This window comes from Pygoscelis adeliae, unplaced genomic scaffold (assembly GCF_000699105.1).
Source record: "Pygoscelis adeliae isolate BGI_AS28 unplaced genomic scaffold, ASM69910v1 Scaffold88, whole genome shotgun sequence".
In the NCBI taxonomy this organism is placed as follows: Eukaryota; Metazoa; Chordata; class Aves; order Sphenisciformes; family Spheniscidae; genus Pygoscelis; species Pygoscelis adeliae.
Window position 1 is genome coordinate 285,621 of NW_008825616.1, and position 17,506 is coordinate 303,126.

Below are 17,506 nucleotides of genomic sequence, written 5' to 3' on the forward strand. Positions count from 1 at the left end.
CCTCCCAAGTTGCCGGCTCCTATTCCCCTTCCCCATGATTTCAGTAGATGTAGGTCACATTCACCCTTAAACTCATCCTTGAAAACAGGATGGGTTTGACCCGCTTTAAAAAAAGATATGTTTGGCATTAGTGTTGTTTCTGGGGAGACGTGAATGAAGGAAATTTCTGCTTATTGAGCAAAATATGTAATTGCTCCTGCCAGTGTCTGAAAAGGTGACCAGAAAAATGACCATGCTGAAGGTGCCGCTATTGGCTGGCTGTGTGAAAGGGAAGGGGTCCATGATCAAAGGGCTACTATGGTTTTTGGAGAGAAATTGCCTAAAAAGCTGCCTACTGATGCCAGGGGCACATCAGGACTTCCCATCTGTGCCACGTTTTATCCAAAGATTGAAGAGCTCCAAGAAGACAGGTCACCCAGACTCCTAATTTTAAGAGAACCTTAAGAAAGCTGCAAGGACAATGGCTAATGTGGGCCAGACCAAAGGTCCTTTTAGCCCTGCTCCCTGTCTCCTACGTGCCCAGGAACAGATGCTTAGGGAAGAGTATAATAACAGAACAAATATAGAATAAATATATATATACACACACACCTATGTGTCTATCATCTAGTGGTTATGTAGCAGTGCTGTACACCCTCTCCCAACATGCAGCAGCTTGCGGTTCAGTGATGTGAAACATGCAGCAGACAGATAAACAGCTGGTGTTTAACCACACTGCCTTCCTCAAAGCGTGAACACCGGCCAACCCATTCCCCTTCCTTCCCTTGTCCTACTGTCTCCCTTTAAACACCAGATGGAAAATAAACAAAGCAGAGCTGCCTGGTCGGGGTGCTGGGGTGGGAAGCCACAGATCTCTCAGCTTATCTTTTCAGCTGCAGGGAGACTTTCTGAAGATCCAGGGTACGGTTGGGATGGGGGATGCCCATGCACGTCTCCTGGGGAAGGAGTGGGAGAACAAGATTTTCCACCATCTATGCTGCACTGGTGAAGGGTTATCTTAAAAGCAGAATATGAGAGAATATATACAGACTGTGGTGTAGTGGTGGCTTTCAGCACTGCCCAAAGGCACAAAGAAAGCTGTCTTATCTTCCCATGATGTGCTGCTAAGACACCTTTCCACAAAACTTCTTCCTACCCTTTGCTAAACAGTTATCTTCCACAGGCCGTGTCCGAGACGCGGTTGTTCATGGCAAGATTAATGCTATCTGCAAGGTATTTGGGGAAACACACTTCAAGAGCTAGCTGCAGCCTACCTGCTCCCCTGGCTAAAGAGAGGACATCAATCTTCAGGGCTGTCAATCCAGCATCCTTCAGCCGTGTTAATTTTCCCTTAGAAAACAGCCCAAGAGCAATTGCTCACTGGGCAGTTACGAGCTGTTAATTCTCCTGGATCTGATGGCTTTAGCATACTTTGCTAATTTCAGAAGGCGGTTTCCGTTCTGCTCTATGTGAAATAATCCTATTTATATGGTTCAGGAAAAGGTAGCGAAAGACACAAACTTTCTCTGGGGCCCTCTCTTTGCTGCTTTGGTCAATCTTATAATTATCCCTCAGCGGCTAAAATGAGAAAACTACACACCTAAACAAACATACATGGACATATATATATACGTGTGTGTGCGCATGGACGTGGGTGTTTATTTAGGTGTGTGTATCTGTACATATAGCTATCTATAGATACAGAGCTATTTCTAGACATAGCAATGCAGAGAGAGATATATATATACAGTCACAGACATATTTTTTTTTCCCTAATGCTTTCTAATGCATAGTTTCTTAAAAGTTCTTCTGGTTACATCTGCTCGGATGCTGTCCTCCTCAAAGTCAGCCCACGATCTCCTTTCAAAATGTTGGTTAAGTGCAGCTGTTACTGGTGACGCAAAGATGCTCTTCCCCAGGGGGGGAAATAATAATAGAAAACAATCTCTTTCTAAAGACAACTGGTCTATCTTGCCAAATTCCCTGATTCTGACATCTCTTGACATATTTACTTCAAGAAAAAAATCAAAGGAAGGTTTATTAATACCAGTGCTTCAGAGCCATGCTTGGGTGTGAAAGACGAGGCCTTCCTTGCTCTCTGAAAGTCATCACCCAACTGAGAAAAAAAAGGTGGCCATTCCTTTTCTCTTGTATTTCCAGAGTGCTTTTCGTACCAGAAGGCCCAAGAGACCCGCGGTGGATGTATATGCATTGCTTCACTTGTCACTAAAATGCAGCCACCTCTACGGTAAAACAAGGCAACTGCATGACAGCATGCAGCATCACTATGAGGCGAGTGCAGGGCTGGAGTGAGGAAAGCAACCTCTTGCAAATACAAGGTTAATAATAATAACAATAATAATGAGTAATAGATGCTGTTGAAAAGCATTTGTCAAACAAGATACAATTCCAAAGCTGGGGGAAACTTCCATTTTTCCTAATGTTCTTTGCACTGGGCAGGCATCACTTACGCAGTACAATGTTGTCCATTTAATCTGAACAATGATGATGGTCTAATTTGTCTTACCATTAAATATCGTTAAATTCACCTCTGTGTAGCTAGAACAGAAAACTCATGGCAAAAGATGACGGAGCCTAGTGTACAGAATAATGAGGATGATAATATTGGGACGGTTTATTAAAACAGCTCATAAAGGGAGAGGTCATGAGGAGCAGTAATTTTCCAAGTAAGAGCAGAGGTTGAGAATAAAAATGAAGTCTTCTGCATCGTGACACCTCACCTAACGTCTCTCTGTTAGGAAGCACAGCCCAAGTCCCCTGTCTGTGCAGTGGCCACCTCTACACTCGGGGGACACAGACAAAGACAGATACATGAAACCCAGGAGAACAGACTTCGCTTTCAGCCTTTTTTACCAGCCCTGGGGGTGGAAGGTCTCTATCTCTTCCTTGTGCTGGTAACAAATGGACAATTCTCTTCTTTTTCGTACCCTTCCCCTACCTATTTACCTTGACCAAATCCTAGCTGCCAGCATGAGAGGTTTAAAAGAAAGGACCTCCTTTCCCTAGAGGAAATTTAGGAGACTTGCTCAGATGCAGAGGTCTGCAGCAGATGACTCCCACCTGAGGACATGGCTGTGAGAGGTGGGACAGGGGAGACAATGACTTCAGAGAGGTCAAGAAGCTGTGCAACTTAGTAAAGCTCTCAGTGCGAGCAAGATGCTCAGTGATGCCAACACCTACTCCAGAAACTTCCCAGAAACCTCTGGGGATAAAACAGTTCTTTCCACTATATGGACTGGGAAAAGATGAGTCCCACCAAACTTGTTCTAAAAGTGAACATCGTCCAGCACTGAGACAACACGCTTTGCTATTAAGTAGCTGGAGCAGTACCTGGTGTATACAACCTTGTCTGTTCCTTGGCTGCGTGATATAATGCATGCAGATGTTCAAATAACATCCTTCCTCACTAAACAACTTCATTCATATGTTGCTTCACCGTTGAGAAAAAAAAATACAAAAAAACTATGTTGTGGTTGGATGTAAAATTAAGAACATTCTCCCCAAAGGACTGTGTATCTTCAAGCCTGCTCCCCACCGTGAGGCTTGTGGTTAGATCTTTATCTCCAACTGTCTGAAAATAACCCTTGCTGCAAATGATCAGTCGCTAATGCCATACCCCTTATCCAAGGAGGACATCTTCCAAGGACCACTGAGAAACCAGAGGTTTCTGCTAAATTCCTTGCTAATTACAGAAATAGAGCAGGAACCGCGTGTGGGTGGAAATGTCTTTCTCTGCGAAACAAGAAGGCCACATCCTCTCAGGTGACTCGACTCCACTGACAGCTTTGCTGTCACGTTAGCACAGAATTGCTTCTGTGACGGACTCAGCTTGGGAGACGTTCAGAAGCACTACAGAGCCCCAGCTGGGCTCAGACCCAGGCAGAGAGGTAGGAAATTTCTGCCAGCTACTATCTGGCCAATCACCTGAATTTGTGTAAAAATAAGGCCCATAGATCTGATGTATAGATAGACTTCTTTTTTTTTTCCCAGGAGCATACCAAACCCTCTCCATGCGCTATGAATCCCTCTTCTAACTTTGGACTGGTGTCCCTGTTTCAAAATTGTGACTACACCAGAATTAGTTCAAGATCTGTTCTTACATGTTAATTCGCTTTAGCAAAGGACTTTGTCCCCACCCATATCCAATGAACAGACCACGTAAAACCTCTGATCCTTAATTTAGACCTCTCAACCCGGAGGTTCTCTGTTAATCACCTACAGAAGCGGGGTTGCTACTGGTTTGATTGACACATCGTTTAGCTCTGTGTTTGTACAACCCCTAGCACAGACAAGCACATAAACTTTGGAATTACTGGTAACAACCTGGTAGCAAAATTATTGCCTGGTGGGGAAGAGGGAGTCTCAATGGCATGGAACAACCTCCAACCACTTCTTAGTGTCCCTGAGTCCGTTTCAAGTTTCCCCAAGATGTCTGTACAAACGGGATCATGGCAGTTGGAGGAACCCTTTCTGGCTTCAAGGACAATTTCAAATTCAAATAATTCCCCATCAAAACAAAGATGTGGCTTTGGCAAGCTCTGACATAGTTTCCAAGAGCAGGCAGCAAACTAGCTCATCAAGGGTTTTGAATGAGACAGTGCTCCTTAGGTTAGGCCTGGATGAGGCCAACACTTCATGCTCCATGCACAAATGCAATTGCCTACCCTTTCCCTCGTCTCATTGGTGAGGAACTTGGCACATTCACTGTAGTTTGCCCAGGTGCGGTTGTTGCCTGGGACCAACTCCCAGCTCCCGTTCAGGTCACACCGGCGATAAGCATGGCCTGTGGGAGAGAAACGAGAGACAGAGTAAATGGGACCAGACCTGGTAGGACAGGAGAAACTTCTTCCAAGGGTGGATCCCATCAACCCTGATGCCTCCTGCCTGCTTTGAAGCTCAGCTGCAAGAACACAATTTCCATCTCCTTAGCAACTTTATCAATTTTCTAGCTGAGAAACACCAGAGAGCTAATAACAAGTTGCACTTAGTTTAGGTTAAGATATTGGGTCTACAAACCAAGGAGAGAAGCTTTGAAAAGTCCCAAAGTACAGAATCATCCTCAAAGTTGCAGCTCTCCCTACGAAAATAAACAGTGATCTATATTGTGCTGCTCATTGTTTAGAGATTCAGTGCATCTCAAGATAGATTTTTCTATGGCTACGCTCCTCATGATGATGGAGAAAGGAGAGAAGGCAAGGTTTCATCTTGGGATTCAGCTGGCAGATGAAAACATCCATGTTCAGATGTCTGTGGGGGGGTATCATTACATGAACTGTGTGTAAAACGTCCCATTACAGTTAACAGGGATGAAACCAGTCAACAGATCTATCTGTCCTGTGACTACAGACGGAGAGCTTATAGACACCTCTGCATCTAAGGTTCTTAATCTGACTCCCACCATAGCTGACTTGACCAGTGGACATCAGTGAGGTGGGGAATCTGTGCCATGTTGGGTTATGGAGAAAAAAGGGATGGACTGCCTGTTCCTCCTGGCTCTAATGTGAAGTGCATGTGCAGAGGTCTCTGCGAGAAGTCATCAGCCAGGGGTTAAGCTGCCTCAGCTCACAATCCCTTATAGAAAAGGCAGGACAGACTGTGGGCAACCAGGGTGCACTGGAATATCATTACTTGTTTTCTGAAGACAGCATCAGCGCTCTGCTGGGAACATATAGTCTTAATTCTCTAATTTTTCAGTCTTTGGGTGCACAGCTTTGCCTGAGAGAAGAGAATGCTTTAGCTCTGAAAATACACTGAGGAGCGAGTGTACTTCAGTTGCTTCTAAAAACGTGCACAGACTTTGCGGCACCACAAGCAAGCCAAGAAATGTGCTGCCCGAGGGAAAGTGAGATAGGGAGGAATTCACATGTTCTGGTTACCAGTGCTGCTCTCGGGTACCCACCGTAGGGGTCTGGGCAGAGATCAGGGGCTAGAAATAACAAACCCGTGAAGTGAAGAATATAAATTGGAAGAATACCTTGTGGGTTTCTATTGCTATGCAAAGTTTGTGGCGTCAAACAAATGCAGGTTTGTAACGCTGCAAGGCTGCCCAGTTGTAAGCGTGTAACTGGTGCTTATAATGCCCCATTACAGTCTGGGGGGGGCAGGTGGGAAATTTGTCATTGTTTAGGTTAAAACAGAGCTTTTCTTTCAGCATAAAAAAAAAAAAAAAGCTGTTTCTTTACTTCCTTTTCCTTGGCTTTACTCCTGTTTGGAAGGCAGTCACCATGTGATAAAAAAGGGATGCTAAAGAGGATTTCTAATTTTCTGACTCCCAGGCTTCCCCTTGGTGCAGCTTACCAGGCTCTGCTGCCACTGAGGACACCACCTACCTTTGTGATTGAAGTCATAGATGTACTCGGGACACGGCATAGCCACCACTTTGCCTGGCACACCTTCAGGCCAGCAGACAATACCGTCCCACTCGGGAAGACAAAAGCCATCTGTGGAAGAGACACAAAGATAAAGAGGAGTCACTGGACAGGCAGAGGTGGCACTAATGTCCCACCTTTTGGAGAGAGCTCTCCGTGAGAAAGCCAACAACACTGTCACTCAATTCAAGAAAGCCGCTTTTAGGCATCATTGCGATTTTCTTCTTAGTGTTCAGCTCCAGAAGGTGCAGCTTCTCCCAAGTTTTATTTCAGAAGGACACGGTCAGACATGGGATAATAGCTGAGCGCTCTCTGAGAGGGGTCAAGGATTCTGGAAAATTGCTTTTCCTTGTGGGCTGGAAGAAATGAAAATGGGGCAGGAGAACAGAGTGGAGAACAGGAGGACTTGAGCATTCAGGACTCTGTAGACTGACGGGCAACCTGGAGATGCCCAAGGGAGCTTGGCTGGGTCTAGCCTTGATATGGCAGCACAGATTTAAACCTAGGCTACCAAGGAGCTAGATTATGCTGTGGCTACATTATTGTGAGGCTCAAAGCTACCAGTTCAGGCTTCCCTGAAAGGTACTCTTGTTGGTCTCTTCTCCCAAGTAACTGGCGAAAGGACGAGAGGAAACAGCCTCAAGTTGGGCCAGGGGAGGTTTAGATTGGACGTGAGGAAAAATGTCTTTACTGGAAGAGTGGTTAAACATTGGAACAGGCTGCCCAGGGAAGTGGTGGAGTCCCCATCCCTGGAAGTATTTAAAAAACGGGTAGATGAGGCGCTTAGGGACATGGTTTAGTGGGCATGGGGGTGTTGGGTTGACGGTTGGACTCGATGATCTTGGAGGTCTCTTCCAACCTTAATGATTCTATGATTCTATGATTCTACTCGCGCCCCTAGAGTAGACTGGCTGATTTAATGCCTACAGACCATTAATCCAAATTCAGCTGTAATTTTAACTTATTATTTACATCAGCCAGTGCTACGCTATACCGGAATGCTTTGCTGCTTTCTCAGATGCGCTTCTGTGCCTGAATTTGGGTGCGCTTTTAAGTAACACTAAGACTAGCAAGAATCTATCGAGAGGTGACTGTGGCACTATTTCTAACCGTAAAGAGAGAATATTTCATTACCTTGCTTCATAAGGAGTGAAACAATGGAATTTCTGTTTCCTGAAGATTTGCAGCCTTTTCCATCTGACATCCTTTTCGCCTATGACTTCACTAGTCCCAGCTTCCCTCTCCCTCCATTCCCCTATGATGTCATCGTGGGGCAAGATGCAGGTCATGCACCGATTGGTTTGGAGCCGTGCCCATGCTAATTGACTGGCAGTGCACACACGCTGATTGACCGGTCGCCTCCTGCCAAGCACAGCGTACAATTGTTGAGTTTTCCCAGCTTTCGCCCCTGCTTACTCACTATTTTGGATTTCTGCCCTTTGCTCAGTCACAGGTTTTCAGAAAAGGAGCAGAAGGAGAATGGGCAGGTGGAGAAATCACATGAGCCCCATTGCCTTAGGAATGCAAATACCCTGGGAACTGTTTCTCTCTCTCTGTTGTACCACTTTGCTAGGCTCACTGCTACTTCCTAACCTTTTGAGAGGGGAGTGGTGAGGTGGTTGTTACAGGATTTTTCTTTAAATCATCCTTGTTCTCACTTTTTGTTGATTGAAGAAAGCTAAAATAGCCCTGAAGGAGAAATCCTGCCTCCCGCCATACACAGATCTCCCTCTTCCCTCTGTGTATGTTAGTTTATTTGCAGACATCTGTGATTTATGTGCTTAGTGCAAGGAAAAGCAGAGATACAAACCAAGAAAACAGTCCTTTCCCACATTTTATGTCTGCCTTTTTTCCCAAAACCTTTTTTTTTTTGAAAATTGGCGAGTATGCAAGTATATATTTAAACTTCTTTAATTGTCATTTTGCAATTCTCCAGAACTTGAGAAGTAATTAGGCAGGTCTTCTATTGACCCGTAATTATGAGAAGCTTCGCTTCTCTCTTCACAAACGGAGGTACCAGCCAATGATTCAGGGGCTCCAGCATCATGTCCTACATGAGCACGTAGGCTAAGAGGGTCATGAAGGAGCTCTGCAGCCCACGGGGTTTGCCACCAGCCTCTGAAGTCGCTGAGATACCAGCGATGGAGGCAGACTGCCCTGGGAGATGGGCTGCCCACCCTCCCGGCAGTTTCATCTTCCTCATCGTCTCTTCATTCAGCCTGCAAGGGACAAAGCCAGAACTTATCCACATTTAGAGGGGTTGAGAAATCCTCCAGGCTTCTTGAAAGCTGTGGGAATTGACCTCATTTCAATACTGCTTTAAAAAGAGGGAAGTCAAAACCCGTTCCCCACCTCTTACATCCTTCCAGCTTGTCAACCACCCATTTCTGCAGCTTTTGAGCCATAAGCTCCTGGTCCTATGAGGGAGCAAGTTCCCATTCAGACGTGGATGTTCAACGTGGGCTGCATTTCCAGTCCCTGAGGAAGGACGACGCACCCAAATCTAACCTGGTGCTTACATACGCCTTTGCGTTGGGCTGTATTAACTGCACCCATCCGTTAAAATCCAGCTGCAGTAGAGTATTTGAAGCGAAAAGCAAAAACTGGTGAGTCCGCCCCAGCTCTGCTTTCAGAGCAGCATCTGCCCTCCGTACCAATGGCAGCCTGTGAAGGAGTTCATCAACAGCGTATAAAGTGTCTGACAGAGAGGAGTTACATGCAAATCAAAATAAAACAGAACAGCCTGCTCTTATCCGCGAAAGAGCTCCACTAGTAAAGAAATGATAAGCACGGCCAAGGTCTCAGCATGTTTCATTAATATCAAAGCTAGTGCCTTAACAATCTTTCAACCAAACAGTAATTTTTCCTTTATAATGAATGTGCTTTCACGAGATTAAATAAGAATCCAGGATTGCTTTAAAGACCTTTGGCTGGTACGGTGCCCTCCAGGGTCAGAGCTGACAGTGGTCAATTCAGTTTGCTGGTATTTTTGGGACATGAAAAACAACAGAAAACCTCATAGCTTAACAGCTGATTTCTAGTCTTTAATTTAGTGCTGATGAAAAGGACCAGACTATGAAAAGGAGCACTGCCTATCTTCTAAAGCATTAACTGGGAGGGAGGATAGAGGAGCTAAAACTCCTCAGCTGATAAAGAGGATGAAGAAGTTTATTGCATCTTTTCTGCTTCCAGTCACATTAGAGGAAGAATAATACTAGATTTCCTATTCATGAAAACTGGGAAAGCCCTTCCCTTTGGCTCATTATGTTGCAGGATTACTTACACTGTGAAAAACAGTTTATTTATTTTTCAGTTCTCTGGAAGGATCAAAAGAAAAAGGAAGATAAGTGCCCCACAAAATTTGGATTAGGACAAAATGTTATTATCTCTGAGGTTTTTTGCAGACAAGAAAGTAAATAAAGATTTCATTTAGCCCTCAAAGTGGTCTTACTTAAAATAAAACCAATTCTTTTTACAAAATAAATAAGTTTGGGTAAACTTTAAAATGAATGCCGTGGAGAAACAACATTGAGGAGAAAAAAATTCATCCAAATGTCATGCTCTGAAATGCTGAGAGAAAAACCTTCCACTTTTCTAAGATCTTCAGAACAACCTGCGAAGGTCAGCCTTCACTTGTAAGTAGTTTCGTTGAGTATCACACTGCAATATTTGTCCAGAAAATATTAATGTGGAAAAATATTTGGTGGGTGCGCCCTAGTTATGCTGTAAACATACACACGCACACATTCGCAATGGACCCATTCAAAAGAAAACTGATGGTTTCTGGATAACAGAGTATGCAATTATTTCTTTTTGGGCACTTTGATTCCCAAAATCGCCCCCAAAAGCAGAGGGTTGAAGGCTCTGTGCAGGAAACACAGTGCAAACCGGTGTTGGGACATCTCTGGACTGCTGCTTTGTCATGTGGAAAATTTGGGGAGCCATCAGCTGCCCCAGAAATTTGAAAAAAAAGATCATCTTTGCTGCCTCTCACTGCATCTGCAATCTTTCCGTGCGTCTGTGTATTGAGCCATGGAATTGATTTATTAAAGCTGATAAGGATCTGGTTGGACTCGACCTTCAGAAAGCATCTGAATCACCCGAGAAAAGACGCAAATGAATCTGTCGTTGTTATCATGAACTGTCACAACACAAAGAAACCTCTTTAACGTCCTCTCCATCTCTCCATCATCCCCCGGCTCTCTCTCCTAGCTCCATGCTTGGAAAACCCATTTCAGCCAAATTTGAAGGAGGGGTAAGACATCTCAGTCATCATTTCCTTCCTGCAAATTTTGCAGTGATTGATGATTAGTAGAGGGAAGGGCAGGTGAACATTTGGCAGCTGCCACCTGGCCAACCAGCCTTTGCTGACTGACCAGCCAACTGGCACGTGCATAGCTTAAAATTAGGCACAGCATGGCTGTTTCTTGCCAATCCAGGGCTCCATGGGGGCAAGGGGAGAGGAATTGGGTCGGGAAGAGGGACTGCAGTTATCAGTTTGTGGTAGGGGGGACCTGGGGGCGACATCCACAGGTCAAGCCAGGTGCCTCTGGACCTCCTGGTTGAGAAGTTCCTACATTGACTGAAACTCTCGTAAAACATTTTTCAAACAGAAATATTGACTGATGTCAGAACCAGCCACACTTTGTGATTTTTGGATCCACATTCCTGGGTTTTAATGCAGCCAAAAGCTGTTTCTCCCCTCTGTGTCACACCTGTTGTCCCAGACAGGAGCCCCACCGTCCTTCTCTCACTCCTATGTCTAATACCTTCCTTCCTCCCATCTAAGGAGACAAACCATCGACCTTCTGATAGGACAAGAGGTAATGGTTTTAAACTAAAAGAGGGGAGATTCACACTAGATATAAGGAAGAAATTTTTCACGCTGAGGGTGGTGAAGCACTGGTCCAGGTTGCCCAGAGAGGTGGTGGATGCCCCATCCCTGGACACATTCCAGGTCAGGTTGGACGGGGCTCTGAGCAACCTGATCTGGTTGAAGATGTCCCTGCCCACGGCAGGGGGGTTGGACTAGATGACCTTTAGAGGTCCCTTCCCACCCAAACCGTTCTATGATTCCGTGATTCCCCACATCCCTTCCTTCCTCCCTCACCCCACCCCCTGTCTCCTCTGTGGCACCTTTACCATTAATTTCACCAGCTTGAGACCACTGATATGATAACTAGGACCAAATTCTGCACCTTATGCCTCCAACTTTCTCCTATTTTACTCACTCTAGAGGTCACTTAACAACTGAGCTGATGATGAAATGGGGAGGGAAAATACCATATATTCCATTGGTATTGTGCTGGAATCCAAACAAAACTTTTCTTTTTGTTTGTTTTCTCAAATATTCCCTTCAAACATTTTTTTCTTGGTTTATAAAAATATTAACAGTACTAACAACTTGGTTTCTCTCTGTTGTTTTCCTTTTCTCCTGGTGATTTCTGAAAAGAGATCCACACTGAATTACAAGAAGAAATCTGAAAAATGGTGAGGAGTTTCAGGAAAACAATAAAAAATCCACAAGCCGACAATTTTTCCTGATGGCTATACTTTAAAATAAAAAAAATAAAATCCATTTTTACAACCTTTTTTATAAGCCGTCATTGGAAAAAAAAAATCCACCACCTGCAAGTAGTGTGCTTTTGGCATGCTAAAAATAAGTCAGTCTCTCCTGAGACACTGTTAACAATATTTAGAGGCACAGATAATCAGGAGGGAGCCAGTTTGTTCTAAATGCTGATTGAAAAGCTCTTGAAAATTTCTTTCTTTTGATGAAAAATAGTTTGAGGGTTCAAATATGCTGTTTGGATTGATACAGGTGGGTAGGTTTGGGATGCGAAGTCGCATGTTCCAAGTGAACTGGGAATGCAAAACATTTCTTTTCTTGGAAGAAATAGTAGGATTCACTGAAGATGTAAGTCAAAAGGAATTCATAAACTTTTAAGAAAACAAGTAAATCTCATACATATCCTACATCCTAAGCGTCTTGGATGTGTATCAGTCATTCAGGCAACGCTGAACGGAGGATATTGCTTCTCTCTCAGGCATATATGTATGTGGGTGGAGCTCCTCCAAATTCAGAGCTATAAATCGGATGGATGGAGACAGGGAAGGTAGGAATTACACTGGAGTTTCTCATGTTTACAGACCATCACCAACCACTCTAGTGCTGACGAAATTAGTCTTGCAGGACCACATGAGGAGCTGGAAGCGAGGCAAGACCTTTTTCTTCCCCAGAGACTTCGCAGATGCCTCATTCTGGTGTCTTCCTGTCTGTCTCTGTAGTTTGATATGAGGTCAGGGAGACAGGGCGACTGTTCTTGTGGAGAAAGTGAGGATCAGTGACCACCACGCTCCCTGACTACAAACCTAACACAGGCAGGTAAGTGAGGTTGGTAAAAGCCGACTGCTGAGGCAGGGACTGAAGCTTTGTCTTCTAAGACTTATTTTGCTTCTTCATCCCATAGTAGTTTGCTAGAAGAGGCTTCACAGGTCCTGAGACATCCTTGCTACTGGTCAGACAAAATAACCTCTCTGGGGAAAAGCTCATAAGTTTCTTTGTTGAAAAAGAACAGAAAGAAAAAAATCTTCCAGCAACAGGGAAGGACTGGTAGGGTGGGAAGATTTCGTTGGTGGCCCTGGAGGAGAATAAAAGGTTCGGTCTGCTTAATCCAACAAGACAGAACGAGAAAGAAGGTTTTTCTTATCCTGTTGGTAAGCAGTATCAATGGAGACGAGCTACAAAAGTGGAAAATGATGCAAAAATAAACAGGTGTAAACTGGCGGTGAACAAAGCTTATACTGGAAATTAAGAGAGAGCTTCTATCCTTCAGATGAGTCATGTTTGGGATGAGGTCAGTAAGTTTCATGTCCCCAGGTAATTTTAAGATGGTATCATTAGAGCAAATGGAGGCTGTGGCATTAATGGGGCTAGGAGGAGAGCACCATGTCACTCACAGCTTCCTCTTGAGCTCTGCTGCCATCCCCGCGCTGGGACAGGTCAGTGCATCTTCATCCTACTTCAATATCTTGCATGCTGCTGTCTCATGATCAACAGAGTCACTTGTGCTTCCCAAAGACACTTCAGTTTTCCAGCTGGCTACCTATCTCCACTCCAGATCTCAGAAATAACCTTACTCATGCTGGAGGCAATCACTTCCAAGGACAAGACAAATTCCCAAACAGTCCAGATTACTCCTTCCTTCCTTCTCAGGTACAAAGACGCCAACACAGCTCCCGTATGTAATTATGCTCTCATCTCTTGGTCTCGAGACACCCAGCTCATCACGCCCTCAAGACAAGCTAAGCCACAGCAGAGCTCAGCCTCTCTTTCCACCACTACATCCCTGCACCAGTAAGGGTCACCTCCTCTAGTTTCCTGATGCATTTCCTATAAGGCTGTTTTTCACTTCTCAGCCTGTCAATCCAGCTCACTCAAGTCCTCAGCTTCAGCTGAAGGCAGCCCCAAGGGTTCAGGCAACAAAGCCCCCACTGAAATACAGACTTCAGTCTGAGGGACATGTTGGGAGAGATGGTGCTAAATGCTACTTTCACCTACTGCCTTCCCAGGGCTGTTCTGGGGCAGGGACTCAGGTCACCAGCAGACAGCTCCTCCTCGTCCAGCTCTGCAGAGGACATACCACCACCACGAAATAAGCACTTTGAGAAGACAAGGCATGTGGAAACGCGTCAGTTCACCATCTAACTAGAAGTTACCAGCACCTCATCAAAATGCACTCAATGACATGTTCCTCTAATGTCAATCACAATAGGGCAGGTATATGCCTGCCAGGTATAAGTCAGAAAATCTGATTTACTTCTCTGCATCTGTGTGCCATTTTATCACAGACCATCTCTGCCCATCTTCTAAGGCTAGACTGTAAAATCCTCCAGGCAAGGCCCGTGTCTCAGTGCCTAGAAGTGTCTGAAGGTTACTATTATAGTGTACCCATTCATCTCATCATTGCTTGGACTGTCATGAATACTCCCTTACAGTAGTACCGTACTACAGAGTAGCTATAGAAGCACAGATTACCGTAGTTTTAAAACAGATGTGCCTTGCAGCTCTCCTTAGCCCTTGAGGGTTGAAATCTCAGGGCATGGAAATTGTAGTCATTATCACAAGCCAATATGGTATTCAGGATGGAGCAAGCAAATGCTCTGTTTGATGTCATTGCTGCAGGACTTGCCTTCTGAAGGCAGACAGGCCAGTCACAGAGTGCTTTGTGAAAGGGCTGCACCACATACATCTCTCATTTTGCTCTTTCTTCGTTTCTGCTTGCCCACCTGAGCCTAGTCAGAAAGCCCAGCCTGATGCAGGTTGCTTTGGTGGAAGAGAGAGGAAAGGAGAGGCATATTTGGGCCATGCCTGCTCACTGCTCAGACTGTATCCCCAGGGTGCATTGAGGGCAATTCTCTCCCGCCTGTTACTTTTCCCTCGCCTCCTCCCTCCTTTCCTTCCCCCCAGTCTCAATTCCAATTTCTGTGCAAGTGGTACATGCATGTGGAGAACACATTAAAACCATCTGCGAGGCTGCTTGGCAGCTGGATAAATGCAAACACGGTCTTGAGGTGTTTATCTAGGGGTATGGAATATTAATCAGCCCGACTTATTCTGGCACCATGCAAGGCACCAGGGAGACCACATTTGGAATACGGTGTGCAATTGTGGTCACTCTTTTACGGGAAGGACATTTGGTGGATTGGAAACAGGCAGGGAGGAGCAACCGAAAAAATGACCCAGCATTTTGGGACAGGAGGGGGAGAAAGGGAGGCTTGGAGGGCCACTGCCTCTGTGTGGGGGGGTTTGGTGGTGCAGATGCATTTCAAACCTGGCTGTCAGAGCACAGGTGTATGAGTGCCTGCATATGTGTATGTACAGATCTGTAGGTGGGTATGTCTGTAGGAAGGGATGTGTATTGTTGTCGACCTGTGTTGTGCAATGCAGGGGGAGCGTGTGTCTGTTTTGGGGAAAGATGCTCTGCATGCAGCCAAGGGCATTTGCATGAGTAGCTGGGAACACGGTGCTGCCGTGTCTCTCCGTGGAGTTGTGCACAGCGTGTCCTGTGCCAGTGCATGCATCTCTGAACATCTCTGCGTGCGTATGGGTACTGCGTGCTGGCCAGCATGAGGGGAGGGTGAGGAGAGGGGATGGATGGATGTAGGTTCTGCCTGTTACTATTCAGAGACCTTTTCTGGTCTACACACCAGTGTTTAGTGGGCAAAACACCCTTTGCATGCTCAGCCCTGGAGGAACTGGACTTTGGAGGGGAAGGACGTATGGGCCAGGGGCTGTTCCAAGTCACAATCTGTCTTTACTCACCCCAAGGTAGAATGGGAAAGTCACAAGGTTCTAAGTGCTACCAGACAATTGCTAGCATGACACAGCTCCAGAGAGCTGGCTACCCTGACATCACTAGCCCATTTCACATGCTGCCTGTCCACTCACTGCACTCACAACCTGAAAGAAGAAATATCACCTTCAGTGTCCCATCTGATAACATCCGACCTGCCACTACTGGCCTGGCTCAGCCCAGGCATCCTTCTTTCCTCATTCCAGTATGTCTAGTCCTTCCAAAACCCTCCAGGTATCCCTCTGAGAGGGGATAGTGTTGGTCATATAAATCATTAAAGTAAGCGTAGAAATAAGGTTGATAATTAGTATTGCAGTTTAGCCACCCTATGTACTGTTTTTCACCCTTTCTCCATGTTACTTTACATATCTAACACGTGGACCATTCATGCCTATCATAACTCCTGAGACCTATTCCTCCTGTGCATTGCAAGACCTACATAGCTGCTCAGCAGACATTTCTCAATGGGATCGGAAGCTCTTGGCCCATAAACCTTTGCAGGTAGAGGCCAGCTGTTGGTATTTCCTATCTCTTGCTAACTCTAATTCAGGCACGACTGGCAAGTAGCCACCGGTGAAGAGCTGCAAGCCCTTGCTAGTCATCACAGCTTGCTGACTTGAATGGTAGCTTTGGTAGATGGGTTGGGTGGGAGATGACATCTCTCTGTAGGGTTTCAGTGCTCTTTTGACCCATCCCAGAACCACAGATGCAATGAGAAAACCCAGGCTTGACCAAGACTCACTGATTGCATCTATACTAGTCAATACAACAGTCCATAGCCCATTTTCAGGCCCTCCAAGTCCAGCATGGCTCATATCCACAATCCATGAATCTGAACTCCCCCTCATGCACGCCCCAGAAGAACGGTCTTGTCTGTGCTGCCATCTTGAAAGGTCTCCTTGTCCATGCTGGCCCCCAGATGGTGTCCACTGGGGCAGTGACAGCTGCCCCAGGCCAAAACTGTGCTGGGAGCATGCTAACAAGGGACAGTTTGGTTGTTTACAGGACAGTATTTGGGCCAATGTTCTGGCCCTGCATCACTGAGCCACAAGGACTGAGAACAGAAACAGGGAGAAGACAGAAAGCAGGAGAAGATAAGGGTTTACAGCAGTCTGGGGTGTTTAGCGCAAATCCTGAGTGCCCTGGATGCTTTTTGTCTCCCTTAACTTCCAAGGCACCTGAGGCTACTCACAACCTCTGAGGAGAACCTGGCAGGCTGGATATCAGGGGCTGGTGCTTGAGGCTCTGGAGAGAAAACCAGGAACAGATCCTGGGCTTCTGCAAGCCCAGAGAGAGCCTGGGCTTGGGTATAGGTCCTTTAGGGACAATGGAGCCATAAACTCAGATGTGCAACCCACACACTTTAGGTAAATACACGTGGCTTCTCAACTAAAAATAACCCCTTTCCCTAGCAAATAGGTTTATTTATTAAAAAAACAAGCCATTTTGAGGCAAGCTGCAACACCTAGCACTCTGAGAAAGGATTGCCGATGGCCTTTGCTAATAACAGGTTTGTGTAAAAATCTCATTTTCCCCCACAAAATGTCCCATCTCCTTTTCCAAACCAGGGAAAGACAGCTTTTAATTCATGGGTGAAAAAAAAAAATAAAAATCAGGTCTCATGGCTTTTGGCTGGGAATTTCACTTCATCCCCTTCCAGGTTTAACTTTGGGGTGGCATCAGGCTGCCCACCATGGCTGAAATGTAATATTTGTGTATGTAGAAGAGAAATTTTAGGGTTTCCTGTTCTTTCCGAAAGGCTTTCATCTAGAGACTAAAATT

At 45.5% G+C, this 17,506-nt stretch overlaps 1 protein-coding gene across 1 annotated transcript in view; it reads right to left on the reverse strand.

Annotated features, from left to right (window-relative positions):
* PTH1R (parathyroid hormone 1 receptor) overlaps positions 1–17,506 on the reverse strand; it is a 124,699-nt gene that overhangs the window by 30,591 nt on the left and 76,602 nt on the right. Inside the window, exons 3-4 of the mRNA XM_009333267.1 lie at positions 6,330–6,440; positions 4,665–4,783 (exon numbers count right to left, since the gene is read on the reverse strand). Of these exons, the coding sequence (XP_009331542.1) occupies positions 4,665–4,783; positions 6,330–6,440 (230 nt within the window). The remainder of the gene's footprint in view (positions 1–4,664; positions 4,784–6,329; positions 6,441–17,506) is intronic.